The sequence below is a fragment of the Trichechus manatus genome, unplaced genomic scaffold (genome assembly GCF_000243295.1).
Source record: "Trichechus manatus latirostris isolate Lorelei unplaced genomic scaffold, TriManLat1.0 scaffold00242, whole genome shotgun sequence".
NCBI classification, from domain to species: Eukaryota; Metazoa; Chordata; class Mammalia; order Sirenia; family Trichechidae; genus Trichechus; species Trichechus manatus.
The window spans coordinates 2,089,144-2,106,183 of record NW_004444178.1 but is presented as its reverse complement, the minus strand read 5'-3'; the positions used below and the strand labels follow the sequence as shown (position 1 = coordinate 2,106,183).

Sequence of the window (17,040 nt, the reverse complement as noted above, 5' to 3'; positions counted from 1 at the left end):
CACACTGGAGAAAAACAAAGCTTCCTTTAGTCTGCAGTTAGGTTGTACAGTAAGGAATTAAATAAGCAAAGACCAAGAATTTCCTGAGATTATTAATAAGGCTCCTGAAACAAGGAGCAGATACTCCACCATAAACATACGAGCTGCAGCTGAGAAAATAGAAGTGAGTGTGGAATCAGGTTAGAAATGGTCCCTTAGATCCAGTGAGGAGAGCTAGACATTGATATTGGAATCCCATGGTATAACATTCAAAGTTATAATGAATATGTCAATATATTAACACACTGTCTCTACTCTGTGTGTGCGTGTGCGTGTGTGTATAAAACAAAGCTGGCTCATGTATATTTATATGGAGTTGCCATTTTGAATTTGGGTCCAGTCAACTCAACAAATTATTTTGTTATTTTCATAAATTCCCAAAGAGCTCATCTCTCGCCTCCCTCTCACTATCTTATCCCTTTCCTTTTCCTCCCCCTTCCTTCTCTTCCCTTTCCTTCCTCCTCCAAGATTTTCCTTCTCTTCCTTCTTTCCTTCCTATCTTTTTTCTTCCTCTTATCTCTTTCTATTTCTACTCCCTCTCTTTCCTCTCTTCTCCTCCCCTCTTATTTTCTCTCCCTCCCCACCTCTAAATATTTTTCTCTTCCTCCCTCTTCCCCTACTCTTCCTCTTCCCTTTTCTTCCTCACCGCCCCCCCCCCCCATTTTTGGGGATGTCAAACTTTGCTTCAGTCAAGATTCTGGTGCCTAAAAGAAAAAAATAAAGATCCATGCTCTCCTATCAAGATTTACTTCAGTATGGCTGTGCAGAAGATAACATATGCCCTTTCATAATAAGAAAATATTTTTCTAAACTTTTAACCTATTAATTAGAATTATAAATCTGTGCTTGTTCTACAGTGTTGTATTAGTTTCCTACTGCTGATATAACAAATTAACTGCAAATTTAGTGGCTTAAAACAACACCGATTTATTATCTTACAGTTCTGCAAGTCAGAAGTCTAAATGGGTCTCAGCTAAAATCAAGGTGTTAGCAGGGCTGCATTCCTTTTGGAGGTTCTAAGACTCTGTTTCTTGCCTTCTCCTGCTTCTAGAGGCCTTCTGCATTTCTTGGCTTGTGGTTCTATCCCTCCAATTTCAAAGCAGCAATGGCCTGTCAAGTCTTTCTCACACAGAATTACTGTGAGTCTGATTTTTTTTATGCCTCTCGCTAGCACTTTTAAGGATCCTTGTGATTACATGTTCCCACCTGGAAAATGGAAGCTAATCTCCCTATCTTAAAGTCAGATGGCTAGCAACCATCAATCTATCTGCAACCTCAATTTCCCTTTGCCCTGTAAGGTAACAGGTTCACAGGTTCTAGGGATTAAGTAATGCACATTTTTTGGGGGGAGGGGCCATCATTCTATCAACTATTTAACGATAGCTGGACATGACAGCGCAAGTCGAACAGTTTGAACGTTAAGTAACTGTCATGACTGACATATGATGTGATCCTAAAGATTCTTCGGGGCTCATAACTCTGTTAGTAGTTGATTTTTGGTTTTGTTTTTTATTTTACTTTTGTTTGCTTTCTCTTTTCCAGAAGCTCAGAGAACCAGTATGACATGAGTGTAGCAATATTTGAATTCCAAAATGAAAAAAAAAAAAAAAATTAGTATCAAGAAAGGTTAAATTCCCACTCCAAGTTGGGGAGAGGGCCTTTAACTAGAAACTAGATTAATGTGCTGGATTTAGTTCAGAAGTAGGTTAGCAGAACTTTAATTTGTATGAGTTTTTATGGATAAAAATATCCCAACCTGCACAGCCTGTCCTCCAAGGGACCGGTCCAACTGAACAGTCAGGAAGGCAGATGTTGTCAGCTCATCTCTCGTGGCATTTCTTCCTTGCCTAGGGGAACCATGATAAAATAAATCAGTCTATATTTAAGTTTTAAGACTTCCTAATATACACATTTCAAGCAGAGCCTTAAGAAATTATGAAAGATCAAGGAGAAAACAACTATTTTAACATAAGCCTTGAAAGCTATCGGTTTTTTTTTTTTTTTTTGGAAGTACTAACTTTGATGGGACGAATGAGGCACAGCAGTGCAGGGACAAGGACTAGAACGCAGGAGGGGACAGGAAAGCTTGTGATAGGGCACCCAAGGTTGAGTACAGACAGTGTTGCCATGTCATGGGGTTGTTACCATTGTTATAGGGCAATATGTGTACTAACTGCTGAATGAGAAACTATTCTGTAAACCTTCATTTAAAGTAAAAAAAAAAAAAAAGAATTATCTATGTGAGATCAAATTGACAACAGCAATTCAAAAGGTTTGATGGGAAGTCTAGGGGGCAGTGAGTTGAAGATAATGGTGTTGGAATAATTTGGAAAAGGATAGTGAGAATAGCAATACAACAAGAATGTAATCGATGTCACTGAATTGTACATGTAGAAATTTTTGAAATGATGTATCCTTTGGCTATGTATATTTTCACTGAAAAAAACCAAAAAAAGGTCCTCCAAGGTCGAGAAGGGAGAGTGTTGACATGTCATGGGGTTGTTAACCAATGTCATAAAATAATATTTGTACTGTTAATGAGAAACTATTTGTTCTGTAAACCTTCATCTAAAGTACAATAAAAAAAATATTTAAAAAAAAGAAAGTACTAACTTTGAGCCATGAATTTTTCTGTGTATTGTTTAGAATTCTCTCCACTGTATAGGTGAAGAAATTGAGCTTAATTCCTTACATAATTGGCTAAGTAATCAGATCTGTCTGACTCTGAGTTGAAGCTGTCTATTTTGGGAATCCGTCTCCATAGAGAAGATAATCCATTTGGATAGCAGAATATGAGCCAAACCTGGTCAGACTGGATATTGGAGGAGTTTCATCTTTCTATGAATATTTGGTCAGCATAGAACCAAATATCTGGAACCCAGAAAATTCAAGAACATAATCACCAGAAGTAGGCAAAGGAGAAGCCTCATTTTTGTCTTTCTCACAATTCTTGAAAGGCATTACTGTACTAAGAAAGCTATACAAAAGTCTAAGCTGCCAGCAACCCAGATAAAGGTCAATAAATCAATGGGTCCAGTTGAGTTACAACTTCTCTTGCTAGGGTAGCTTGAGGTTTAATTCTGAATCACTAGCTTAACCTGTAAGGCAACTTTTGGGAGATTTTCCTGTTTTATGAGTTTATGGAGAGGAAAGAAAAAAACCATTGAACATTGTTTTCTTTAGCCAACTCTTCCATCTCTATATGATGACTGACTAGGAGTTAGCAACAAGAATACTAATCCTGGAATTGGATTTTGAACACATTCAACAGTAACCCCCCATCCTGGGCAACACACACCCTGGGAGGTGAGAGCATGTGTTATTTACCTCAGAATTTTTCAGTGCACCGGCATAGGCTAAATGGTTGATGTAATAATGTTCTACAGAAAGGAATGTAAAATAAAAAAGAGGGCCCTGCATAGGGCAGGCATATCTGTTTGTAAGAAAATGAAAAATGTTTTCCCTAATTAAAAAACCAAAACCAAACCCGTTGCCATCAAGTTGATTCCAACTCATAGCGACCCTATAGGACAGAGTAGAACTGCCCCATAGGGTTTCCAAGTAGCAGCTAATGGATTGGAACTGCCAACCTTTCAGCTAGCAGTCAAGCTTTTAACCTCTGTGCCACCAGGGCTCCTTCCCTAATAAAGGCACTCATAAAAACATGATTTTTAAAGTTGATAGTTTAAATTTTCTATGAGCCTATCATGCGAACAGACCCTCCCAGGAGCCACCCTGAGCACATGGCCATGGGGAGAAACACAGAGGTGCATGGTGTTCGTCCTCACCAGGGTCTGTTACCCCTCCTCACACATTAGCCACATCTGCAGTTTCCTAGCCCTTTCTATGTTTTGCTTATTTTCTGAAGGAAAAAAAAAATTCAACCAATTAATTTAAACAATATCACCAAGCCCTTGCTTCTATTTTGCATTCATTTTCCCCCCCCTCTGGAATATTTCAAGCAGTTAACTTAAATAATACTACCAAAGTTTTGTCTTCTGACATTGTCAATAAAGACTTCACTAATCTTGAGCTCCTCTTCCTGCTAGATTCCTGTCAAAATGACCATGGCCACATCCACACAAATTAAAATTAATTTGCTTTACGGATGTATTACCCAGGGGATCAAGTTTTCCACGATAATCAAGATATAACACCGTCTATGTCTGCCTCTAATTTTGAAATCCTACGCCTAGGGGGAGAAAAAAGCAATCTATTTTGTCTGACATTACTTCTTTTTTATAAATCCGTGGTGCTTATTGCTCATTAAAAATAAATGCCCCATGAAAATGGAATTTACTGCTTCAAGAGATTCATCATTGTCACTGCTCAGTGTTTGCAGAGTTTCAATTACCCAACAGTGCAGAGAAAAGATCACTGCTGAAATGATCTCTCTGTTATCATTTTAGAATATAAGTGGTTTCAGAAATAAAAAGACAAATTTATGTAGTTGGAAGTTGATTTAATTTCAGTCTTTCATTTTTAACTCTACCTCCTGAACTTAGCCTTTTTAATTCCTTGCATCGAATTATCACATAAATTGAAAAGTTTCATACCTACCCAGGGTGGCTGCATTCCGGCCTTCGAGTCAAACAGACTGATAGACCAAAGTTCGAAATATTGCTTCACTAGTCACAAGAGTTGTAACTCTGGGTTAAATTACTTAAATTGTCAGATTCCCTTTTTAGAAAATAGGCTGGTTGTGAGGAAGAGAAATAATATATGGAAACATCTAGTACTTTGCTGGTACAAAGATGCTGCTGAACAAATGGCTGCTGTCAAGATGGCGTCTTAAGTCCAGGTAAATAGCTAAATACATTCATCGCAGACAGGATACAGAGTGACTGTGGGGTTAGAAATACCACTTGGTACACTGGTTCTCATCAGTGGCACAGTGGTTAAGAGTTCGGCCACTAACCAAAAGGTCAGCAGTTTGAATTCACGAGCTGCTCCTTGGAAACCCTATGGGGGCAGTTCTACTCTGTCCTACAGGGTTGCTATGAGTCGGAATCAAACCGACTTGACGTCAGTGGGTTTTACGGATACCTTAGAATCTCAGGAGTCCCATCCCTGATTCTGATTTATTTGGTATGGGATAGAGGACAGGTATTTGTATTTGTGAAAAATTGTCCAGGCTTTTCCACTGTGCAGCTAGTGTTTAGAAATATTGCCGAAGGCAGTGTTTGTCAATTATTAATGTACGTATGACTCATCTGGGGATCTTACAAATGAAGGTCAGGGGTGAGGCCTGAGAATCTGCATTTCTAACAAGCTCCCAGGTAATGACAATGCTGCTCGTTTCCAGACTACCCTTGGGTTAGCAAGAGCCATCCCATCTCCTGAACTTGGTTATGCTGATGGCACTGTGCAGCATAAGTGGTCAGACTGTGGGGATAGACGAATCTCTGTCGTCCAGCGTGATGCTCACCAAAGAAAAATGTCACCATATCAGCAGAGACCTGAGTCCATGTTCACTCAGTATGCTGACTGATGGTTGCTATCACCATGTAAGCAAAGGTAGGATCCTGTCCCCGGCCTCGTATCTTCCACCCACACCTCTCAGCTGTAAGACCTTTTTTGAGAACTCTTTTCTTTTTTCCAGTCTTCTCTGCAATATTGTATTTTACCTGATTACACTTGATAAAATCAAGTGAAAAGTTAAAAAGTTAGATAATACCACATTATATGATTTGCTTCAAAATTCTTCTCCTTTTGAAATAATCCAGCAGGGTGTATATACTTAAATTACTCAGTTGGACATTTGATCCTTCCTCCATGAGCAGGGCCTTCTTACTGATTCAGACTAAGCAAGCCAAACCTTCAATTAAGTCAAAGCATTATGCAAATTCATAAGAGATGTGGATAAATTGTATTATTTTCTCCATCACTGATCTGAATTTCATAAGGACAAAGAATAAGAATGCATCGATTTGAGGTTTCTGGAGTATGAAATGGAATCAGAAATTATAACCCCTACAAAATTAGCCTTGCTGCAACTTTGCAAATGCAATTCAGGATGGTCCTTGGTGAGTTTTAACAATAAGAAGACATGGCCCAACATTGACCAGGTGGACTTTTTGCCTGCACAGAAGATGAGATATTCAACTATGAGTCCACTAACAGTATGCTATAGTTTTGGATATCAAAACTTTTTTCCCGGAATAGAGAGGATGATTTTTATATCATTGCCTCATGCCCATGGACAGCAAGTACAAAACATACTCAAAATCATGTCCAAAGAAAATATAATGAACTATATCTCTATAATGCTATACATTGCTCACTGGGGTTACTACAGGATTATTCTCCCTAGCACTGCATGCAATTTAATACTCTGGAGTAAAAGCTGGTTCCTCTAACACTTGAGATCTTCTCAAAGAGGTAAACTTACCATGTGTAGATAATCTGCCCTCTGGGATAAGTGTATAGTACAATGTAGCAGTCACCACCATAAAATTCACCATATGAGTTTTTATTAATTGGAATCCTACCATTACTTTCTACACGCCAAATCTGCAAGAAATGGAATATATGTACCAAAGTTAAATTTTTATTGATCCTATAATACTTCTCATAAGCTTTAAATAATTTTCAGTTTAGAGCTATTAAAAAAAGAAAAAAAAAAACCTGTTGTTGTTGAGTCAATTCCAACTCATAGTGACCCTATAGGAGAGAGTAGAACTGCCCCATAGGGCTTCCGAGGCTGTTAATATTTATGGAAGCAGATAGCCACATTTTTCACCCACAGAACAGCTGGTGGGTTTGAACTACAGACCTTCAGTTAGCAGCCAAGTGCTTAACCAGGGCTCCACCAAGGCTCCTAGATCTATAATAACCAACTTTTTTTTTTTCCAGTTTTGAGCGATTATGAATAGTGCTGCTATGAATATTCTTATACAAGTGTTTTGGTGGACAAAGGCTGCTTTCTATCACTGTTGATGTCTCTTTAGTTTTTTTTTTTCTTAATATTTTGTTATGTTTTAGGTGAAAGTTTACACAGCAAATTATATTCCCATTCAACAATTTATACTCAAATTGTTCTGTGACATTGTTTACAGCCCTCAAAATGTGTCAGCACTCTTACCATCTCCCTCCCACCTGCCCTGTTTCTGGACCCCTGGTGGTGCAGTGGTTAAGAGCTATGGCTGCTAACCAAAAGGTCGGTAATTCGAATCCACCAGCCACTCCTTGGGAACTCTACAGGGCAGTTCTACTGTCCTATGGGGTCGCTATGAGTTGGAATCAACTCGATGGCAACGGGTTTGGCTGTTGTCGTTTTTTTGCCCTGTTTCCATCCATGCAGTTTCCCTGCCCCTCCTAGCCTTCTCATCTTTGCTTTTGCGTAAATGTTGACAGTTTGGTCTCGTTTAGTTGACTGTTTAAAAGAGCACATTCCTCACAGATGTTATTGTTTATTTTCTAGGCCAATCTATTATTAGCTAAAAAGTACCTCTGGGAGTGGCTTCAGTTCCAGGTTAAAATGGTATCTCAGGGGCATTAGTCTCGGGGATTCCTCTAGTCTCTATCCAGAAAGTCTGGTCTTTTTTATGAATTTGAGTTTTGTTCTACATTTTTCTGCCACTCTAACCAGGACCTTCTATTGTGACCTGAATGGTCGGTGGTGGGAGCTGGGCACCATCTAGTTCTGGTCTCAGGCTAGAAGAGGTTGTGATTCACGTGGGCCATTACCCCTGCTGACTAATTTCTTCCTTGAGTCTTTGGTTTCCTTCATTCTCCTTTGCTCCCAATGGGAAATAATCAACTTTTGAATTATTTTTCTAACTAGTTTAAAAATTAAGCAAAGGGAAGGAATTTTATCAATCTGGAAATTTGTTTACTGACTTCAAAATTGCTTATATTCCTTTAGTACTCTCCATAGCATTTAGCTCAATTCTGAGCCCACTGGTCAATAAGTACCTATTGATTGATAGATCAGTAAAAATAACATGACACTCTAGTAAAATAATGGACTACAATATTCGGCTCAGAGACCTTTCAACTTTATAATAAAGTTTTCATCAGGCATGAGATAATTTGTTTTGTTTTTCTTTCTCCTCATGCTTTAAGACATGAGACTATAATTTTTTCCAGGCAAAAGTTGGTAGATTTTGACTAAATAATGACTGCTTTTTTGAAAAGGCATCATCCAGGCATGAGACTGAAAAGGTATGACAAGGGATAAAAGCAGGCAGAACCTCCTACTTCCTCACCCTCATTACAGCTTAAAGACACAAGAGAGTTACATAGATTAAACAGGAGAGTAACATATGAATGAGGGCTGCCAGGCAGTGCTATACACACAACACCCTCTTCATGCCTGGGTCCTGGGAAGGGTAGGATAGATCCTTTGCCTTGAAATGTGGAGATTAGCTAGTGGAGAGAGCAGTGCAATGCTTTCAGAGAGAAGCCTCCTCATGCCATCCAGTAGTAAGCTGAGGAGAAATGGCAGCACTGCCTCGCTAAACCGAAGAGCCTACAGAGCCCCCGAACGTCAGCAGCCCTGGGGTGGCACAGGAGGACATCTCAGTGATACTGTGGCCTGAGGTTGAGATTGTAGCCTGGCACATAGCCAGTGCTGGGAAGCCAAGTCCACCCCACTGGCCCCCTAGCTATGCCGCCTGTGTTGAGCTCCAGGAGAGGATGCCTCGCAACCAGTGCTGGAGACAAACCCAGACCCAGAAGTCAATACCCTTCCACTAGCCATAAGGGATATCTGTGACATTCTCTGTTAGCATCCCTCACCCTCAAAACCCCTTCCCTGCTTAGAGTCACACTTCACATCTTTAAAAAAAGGAAAAAGTATTTCCCAAATTTCTTGAGTATATTCTTTGGTCCAGTCATTGTGGCATGCCTTGGGAATACAGAAATAAAATATGCAATTCTTAACCTTGCAAATAAAATATGCAAGGAACTGACGAGAGGTCTAATAGGGGAAGCCTGTAAGGAAATGAACAATTCTTATTGTGTTCTTATGTTACGGTACTTACATGATATGGTCTGTGAAAAATACCATTTATGGGTTGAGTGCAGACTAAACCACTTATGACCACAGAGGTAGGCTATTTCAGTGCCGCAGGCAGGCATCTGGGAAGAGGTACAGCTTGTGGCTTAAATGAGTTACCAAGGAAGAGAGAGGATGTTAGCCAGATGGTGGAGAGGAGGGGCACTCAACATAGTGGAAGGGCGAGGCAGGAAGGAAGGTAAGGGTTAAATCATGGAAGGCCTTGTGGGTGCAGCTGAAGACGGAGGTTTTCAGGAAAACTATCAAAAGCCATTAAAAAAAATTTGAATGGAAAGTAACATCATCTAGCTTTCAATAAGTTAGATGACTCAAGAGTGGACTGGGTGTGAAGAAACTTGAGTCAGGGAGAATGATTAGGGGATTTTTATCATCTGTTTTCTAAAATGGGATAATCAACGAATTCAATTCAACCAAAAACCAAATCAAACCTGTTGCACTTGAGTAGATTCTGACTCACAGCAACCCTATAGGACAGAGTAGAACTGCCCCTTAGGGTTTCCAAGGAGCAACTGGTGAATTCAAACCACCAAACTTTTGGTTAGCAGCTGAGCTCTTAACCACTGCACGTTACCAGGGCACCAAACTCAATTCAAACGCTCTAAATAAAAAATTTTTTTAAAAAATCTCTACTTTTAGCATATAACACATGCCCAATTTGTTTTTGTAAAGAAACAGCCTATAAAATGTGGTGGATGGACAAGCTGATAAAAGTTGGTACATTCATGGAACAACACACCCTCCCTGGACCATCCCAGACACGGGCTTTCTGAGAGCAGGAACAATTCTGGACTGGAAACAAGATGGTCGGGTTCCAGTGCTAAGTCTCTAAGACGATAATTAGGTGATCTTTAAAAAAAACCACCTAACTTCTTGGAATCTCAAACTACACATTTGTAAACTGAAGGTTAGACAACATTTCTTCCATACTTAAATTATATGATTTAATATGCAGTCTTGAACTACCTTTATTATTAAGTAAAATTTACATTTTGTAAATAAGGTTTGTAGTTTCCTGAAGTCATAGTTCCACGTATAAGTGGGCTTGATAAGAACAAACAAACAAAGCCAGGTAAATACCTCCACTTCACCAGAACCATCATCCACCATATTGTGCTGGGCTGCCATCTGCGGAGAACTGTGTAATTTTGAGGCATCGAATGGAATTTGTTTTATTTGAGCCACTTTCTCTGTGACATATACTTTCCCGAAGCCATCACTCTGATCTTTATCGCGCCAGTCCTTAAAGAACTGTTTAAAGATTGGTGTTTCACCTCCTTCTGGAAGAACTTGAATCTGAAATTTTAAAAAACCATAATAATAAACAGGAAATTAAGAGATTGAGGAAAAACAATGTAGTGGTAGAGAAAAGACTGTAGTGGGAATGAAAAGATTGTCCTAGTTTCTGTGATCACAGATGTTAACTTAGAAGCAGGAGTCCTTAAAAAAATGAATGAGAAAACAAAAAATTATCAAATATGAAACTAAAATAATCCAGCCTTGGTTTCTCTCATAACTTAACATATTGCCACTGATACCAGATGTTTGAGATGAGAGTTAAGTTTTTTCACATGTTGTCATTGTGGTTAAAGTAAGTTTGACTTTTTTTTTTTTTTCATTAAGGTTCACAAGAGGTCTTTGATCTGGAAGAAATTATCTCATTGTGTTACTTGTGCCAGGACATAAAAACGAAGAGAGTGGACAAGGCTGAGAGACTCAGAAAGGGAAAGACTAACTATCCAGTGTCTAGTTTAATCTTGATGGAGCCAAATATTATCTGGGTTTTAGCCAATGTCTGCAGAATTTGCTGTAAGAAATCACTTGTAAGTGCTTTTAGTTCATTCAGCTGTGGTTGGTTATCTTGAATTAAAGTGGATGGGCTCTTGTCCTCATCATTCAGCCTTATTGAGGGTCTGACCTCTCACTTCTGCAAAATTCTATCCCACACGCAGATTAAGTTATAGGAATATATGATACCTGATTGCTCACATTCAAGTGAAGAATGACTTTGCATGCATACATTACTTTAAACCAAATTCTTTCAGGAATTTTATGGAAATATCACGGGCTCCCATGTGTATATTTTTTTCTAACCAGTTCATTTCCACACGTACTTGGGTATTGGTGGAATAATTCATTTGCTCTAGAAATTCTTCAGCTGTCTTCATTGCAGCCTTTCTCTCCTGAGGATTAGCATTTTTACCTAAAATACAAGATAAATTAAAGAGAGACATATATGACTATGAAATACTTGTATATCAAAATATACAAGTATTTCGTATTCATATATACAATTTAAATATATCATTGAGATGATGGCAAAATATTTCCTAGTAGATTGAATAGATTTAACAATACAGTAATGAATAACATTTATAAAAATATTCTTTTTGTCTTGCCCAAATGCTTTCTTTAACCCCCTAATCCCTGGCAAATAATGTTTGTAGAAATAAAATATGATTTTGATGGCTGCATATATGTGAGCTATTTATAGAACATGTCTCAGAAAGCTAGGCTTTTTTTTTTTTTTAACCAGAAAAAAATCTTTTCTTTATCTTTCTGATAAAATGTCTACAAATCTGAAATGCAACATCAATGGCATCTTTCACCTTTCCATATGAAAATTTGTTTTGCAGCACCATGGTCCAAAATAAAGCATTCCTCAGAAAGCAGCATTGCCATGGAGAAGGGGTTTTCTTCTGCCACCACGGTCACATTCATGGATCCACTGGCATCTGAAACCTAATATAAAAACCATGAGCCCCAGGTTTCTTTTTGAGATGATAAAAATGTTAGAATTGAGATCATGGTGATGGTTGCACAACTCTCTAAATACACTAAAAACCATTGACTTCTACACTTTAAAAAGGTGAACTTTCTGGCATGCAAATTATGTCTTAACAAAGCTGTTTCAAAGAACAAAAATAAGCAAACAAAATACCCATGAGCCCAATTATACTCCAAAAGGTCTTTTTAAGTACTTTGTGTAAAAGAACTACTACTAACAAAGTTGTTTTGATACTGTGCCAGAAACTTGTGGGACATCAGAAAATAATAGCGATAACAATAATGTCCAATGTTTACTGAGATCTTTCTAGGTACTAGGCACTAGGCTATCATTCTCACGTGATTTTATCCTTTAGTGTTTGTAGCAATCCTTTAAAGTAGGTAATAGTCTTACACTCACTATATACACATAAAAAACTGAAGCTTACACATCCATTCATTCAACATTTACTGAGTGTCTACTATATACCAGGCAGGCATTGTGCTAAAGGCACTGATATGTTATAGTTCATGCCTATAGATTTTCTTCAATACATATTTTTTCCAATTTTCCAATGTTGGTTCTGTAATTTAAGTATACTTTGTGTAAATTATCAAAGTAAATTTTCTCTGTCAGAAATAAAATTTTTATTTACCTGGACTCTTAAGGTTTCGAAAGGACTACAACATATACTTCTAAAAAAATTTTAGCTGCTTTTAAAAAGTTGAAGGTGATATTAATGCTCATTAATGATAAAGTTCCCTCCCTTGACCAATACTGAAGTTTTGTAGCACTCCGGTGAGGTTTAGATTCTGTATTTTTAGAAAACACCCCAGGTGATTCTGCTCCCCAGCCTTGTTTCACAACCCTAAAATATTTTCAAATGGACCTTATACTTTAGATGCATACAATGCACTGCCATTCCACCAGGGGGAGCAAGTTTTAGGATTAACATTTCCACACCAAAATATGTCTTTAGTACACAATGCTGTCCAAGAAGGAAAACAGTTTTGTTCGATGATGCAAAATAAAAGATATTTGTTAAGCTGTTGAAAAAGCTCGAGAAAGAGTAATAAGAAATAAGCAGCTACAAAGTATTTAACAATTTCTGTAAAGCTTATATTAAAACTCAGCATTTAGCAGAAATGGCAACCACATTATCCTTTGTCATCTAGGAAGAACTCACTTCCCCTTTATAAAAAGGAACTTATGCTACCCAAGTTAGTAAATTGATCTTCATTTAAATCACAGAGTTTCTGAGCTAAAAGTTTCCTTAAACCAAAAAACCAAACCCATTGCAGTCAAGTTGACTCCTACTCATAGCGACCCTACAGGACGGAGTAGAACTGTGCCACAGGGTTTCCAAGGCTGTAGTCTTTACAGGAGCAGACTGCCACATCTTTCTCCTCTGGAGCCACTGGTGAGTTCAAACTGCCAACCTTTCAGTTAGCAGCCAAGTGCTTAACCACTGGGCCACCAGGGCTCCTACCAAAAAACCAAACCAAACCAAACTGGTTGCCATTAAGTCAATTCCGACTCATAGTGACCCCATAGTACAGAGTATAACTGCTACAGGTCCCTTAAAAAGAGCAGAAAATCTAACTCCTTTCTGTAGCAGATGAGAAAACCAGATTTCTGCGGGGAGATTATGACTTACTGCAATATTACGCACTTGCGCTTAGAAAGTTGCAAGGGGGAGGGAACCCTTGTAGAATTTCATTTTAGCAATCTCCTTATCTGGTGTATCTTGTGGCTTTTGTTATTTTCACCAGCAATAAAATCATAAAATTACAGAGCTGGAAGGAACCTGAGTAATCATCTAATTTAATCTCTTGCTCTCTTTTTTTTTTTTAGAGAAAGTAAGTCTTAGAATGGTTATGTTTTGCCCAAGCTCATACTGCCAGTCATTCCCACAGAGCAGACAAGGAACCAGGCTCTCAATGCCCAGTGCGGGACTGTTTTCACTGTTTCCTTCCAGCTATTTGGTTTGATAGCTTTGCTCTCTTGTAACATAGAAAGCCTTCTTTCTGGCTAAATAGAATTTTTTAAATAGATGCAAATATTATAAGCTTATTTAAAATTTATAAGAACAACCTTATAAAACATTTTTACTCTATGAAGAGAACATTTTACTGACGATAATATCTCAAAATACATTATTCCAGGAGAGGCGGGGCCAAGATGGCAGAGTAGTCAGATATTTTCTGTGGTCCCTCTTACAACAAAGACCCTAAAAAACAAGTGAATCGATTATATATGACAATCTGAGAGCCCTGAACATCAAAGGCAAAGTTGAGGAATCACACTGACTGGCAGGGGGAGGGAGAGATGGTCCAGAAGCAGCAAGGAGCTGCCAGACCTGATGCGGCAGGAACAGGCACCCTGTAGGCAGGATTGGCTGGTGTGCACGGTAAGGCAAGTAGTGGCATTCGGGATGCATTTTCCAAACAGGGAGAGACCAAGCAGCAGACAGTCTACTCAAGCCTCCAGAACCAGTGAAAAGCGGCGCTCTATCAGCAAAAGATAAGTACATGCATCTAACCCACTGTGCAGATCCAAAAAACATCCTGTTTGGGAAGAACCTCTCTCCCATTTACCTACCTCCTCTCCACTCTGCACAGGGTCCTAGGCCAGAAGTAGGACCCATCACACTCCCTGAGCCATTCTCCCAGCCTTGGAGAGGGAACAAATTAACAAACAGGAAAAAATAATCTGCCAGCTCCCCTAAGCTGGGAATGCAGGGTAGGCACAACTCCTTTGCCTAGGCACAGACAGACATAAGGGGTCCATGGACTTTGAATGCCTTTCACCCCTGTGTGGGCCCATTTCAACAGTGTAGGCCTTTATTAGCACAACACAACAGGGTATATACCTGAAGCCTAACTTCAACTGTATCACCTACATGGTGGAGTGGCAAGTTCATGACATTTGACACCACTCTGCCCATTAACCAGGATCCTCACCTACTCACATCAGGACCTGAGGACTGGTGGCTCCACCCACGCCACCTAGCCACCAGTGACAGGGGTCCAAGAATAAGTGATGCCTCCCAGTCCTTACAGCCAACAGCATTGAGTGCCAACAGTCCAGCTGCAAAACCCACCCTCCTACGCACTCTAGGGAACAGGCACACATTTTCCTCCCAGACACTCAGGGTCAGCTGTCAACCCCCTGCCTTGCTCAGCACATGACCCCCTACTGCAGCCAGATACCTGTGCCAACTCCAATCACCCCTGCCTGTCTAGGACTGTAGGTGAGAGCCTACACCAAACACTTGGTGACTGACTACCTGGACACCTGACCTGAATCCATATGAAAAAAGTAAATGGACTCCTGGGCTCATATACCTAGTAACAGCTCTAACCACCTGGTCACAGGACATTAGAGCTTCAAAGGCAACAATAATCAGACTAGCTCACATGAGCAGCCTATTTGGGCATATCAAAACAAAACAAGAAGCTAGGACACAGTAAGCAAAAATACAATAAATAAATATAATAACTTATTGGTGGCTTGGAGACAACAGACAATATCAAATCAAACAAACAGGCAGACCATGATGGCTTCAGCAAGCTCCCAAAACAAAGAATCAAGAAATCTTCTGGAGGAAAAGAACTTCTTGGAATTACCAGACGAAGAATACAAAAGATTAATACACAGAACTCTTCAAGAGGTCAGAAAGGAGATCAAGCAAAACAGAGAATATGCCAAGGAACACACACACGATGAAATAGAGGAACTTAAGAAGGTTAGAGAAGAGCATGAGGACAAATTTAACAGGTTGCAAGAATCCACAGAGAGACAGCAATCATAAATTCAGAAGATTAACAATAAAATTTCAGAATTAGACAACTCAATAGAAAATCATAGGAGAAGAATTGAGGCAGTAGAAGTCAGAATTAGTGAGACTGAAGATAAAGCACTTGACACCAACTTATCTGAGGAAGAATCAGATAAAAGAATTAAAAAGAATGAAGAAACGCTAACAATTATGTGGGATTCTATCAAGAGGAGTAACCTCTGAGTGACTGGAGTACCACAACAGGAGGGGATAACAGAAAATATAGAGAGAATTGTTGAAGATTTCTAAGCAGAAAACTTCCCTGATATTGTGAAAGATGCTCATCAAACCCCCCTCAAGGTAGATCCTAAAAGAAAATCACCAAGACATATCACAATCAAACTTGCCAAAATCAAAGATAAAGAGAATTTTAAGAGCAGCTAGGGATAAATGAAAAGTCATCAACAAAAAAGAGTCAATAAGACTAAGCTCAGACTACTCAGCAGAAACTATGCAGACAAGAAGGCAATGGGATGACATACATAAAGCCTTGAAGGAAAAAAATCGCCAACCAAGAATTATATATCCAGCAAAACTGTCTCTCAAATATGAGGACAAAATTAGGGCATTTCCAGACAAATAGAAGTTTAGGGAATTTGCAAAAACTAAACCAAAACTGCAAGAAATACTGAAGTTAGAAAATCAGTAACATCAAATAACAACCCAAGACTAGAACACAGGACAGAGCAACCAGATATAAACCCAGAGAGGGAAGTCACAAACATAAATGAAAGTTAAAACACTGAAAACAGGGAAACAAATGTCAATATGTACAAGATGACAACATTAAAACAAAAAAGAGGGACTAAAAAAATGTAGTTATAGATCTTTCATACGGAGAGGAAGTCAAGGTGATATAAAGAAATAAAAGACTAGTTTAAACTTAGAAAAACAGGGGTAAATATTAAGGAAACTAACAATCCTACACATCAAAATAAAAAACAAGAAAAACATAAAGACTCAGCAAATACAAAATCAGTAACAGTGAAAAAGATGAAAAGAAAATACATAAAGAAAAACGACTCAGCACAGAAAATTAAGTGGAACAAAGAAACTGTCAACAACATACAAAAAAAGATATCAAAATGACAGCACTAAACTCATATCTATCAATAATTACGCTGAACGTAAATGGACTAAATGCACCAATAAAGAGACAGAGAGTGGCAGAATGGATAAAAAAACACAATCTGCCTATATGCTGTCTACAAGAGACATGCCTTAGACTTAAAGACACAAACAAACTAAAACTCTAAGGATGGAAAAAACATATCAAGCAAACAACAATCAAAAAAGAGCAGGAGTGGCAATATTAATCTCTGACAAAATAGACTTTAAAGTAAAATCCACCACAAAGGATAAGGAAGGACACTA

The 17,040-nt window shown here is 38.7% G+C and overlaps 1 protein-coding gene across 1 annotated transcript in view; it reads right to left on the bottom strand.

Annotated features, from left to right (window-relative positions):
* SCIN (scinderin) overlaps nucleotides 1-17,040 on the bottom strand; it is a 75,661-nt gene that overhangs the window by 13,521 nt on the left and 45,100 nt on the right. The window contains exons 6-10 of the mRNA XM_004389352.3: nucleotides 11,668-11,800; nucleotides 11,173-11,261; nucleotides 10,139-10,354; nucleotides 6,431-6,552; nucleotides 1,796-1,886 (exon numbers count right to left, since the gene is read on the bottom strand). Coding sequence (XP_004389409.1) covers nucleotides 1,796-1,886; nucleotides 6,431-6,552; nucleotides 10,139-10,354; nucleotides 11,173-11,261; nucleotides 11,668-11,800 — 651 coding nt within the window. The remainder of the gene's footprint in view (nucleotides 1-1,795; nucleotides 1,887-6,430; nucleotides 6,553-10,138; nucleotides 10,355-11,172; nucleotides 11,262-11,667; nucleotides 11,801-17,040) is intronic.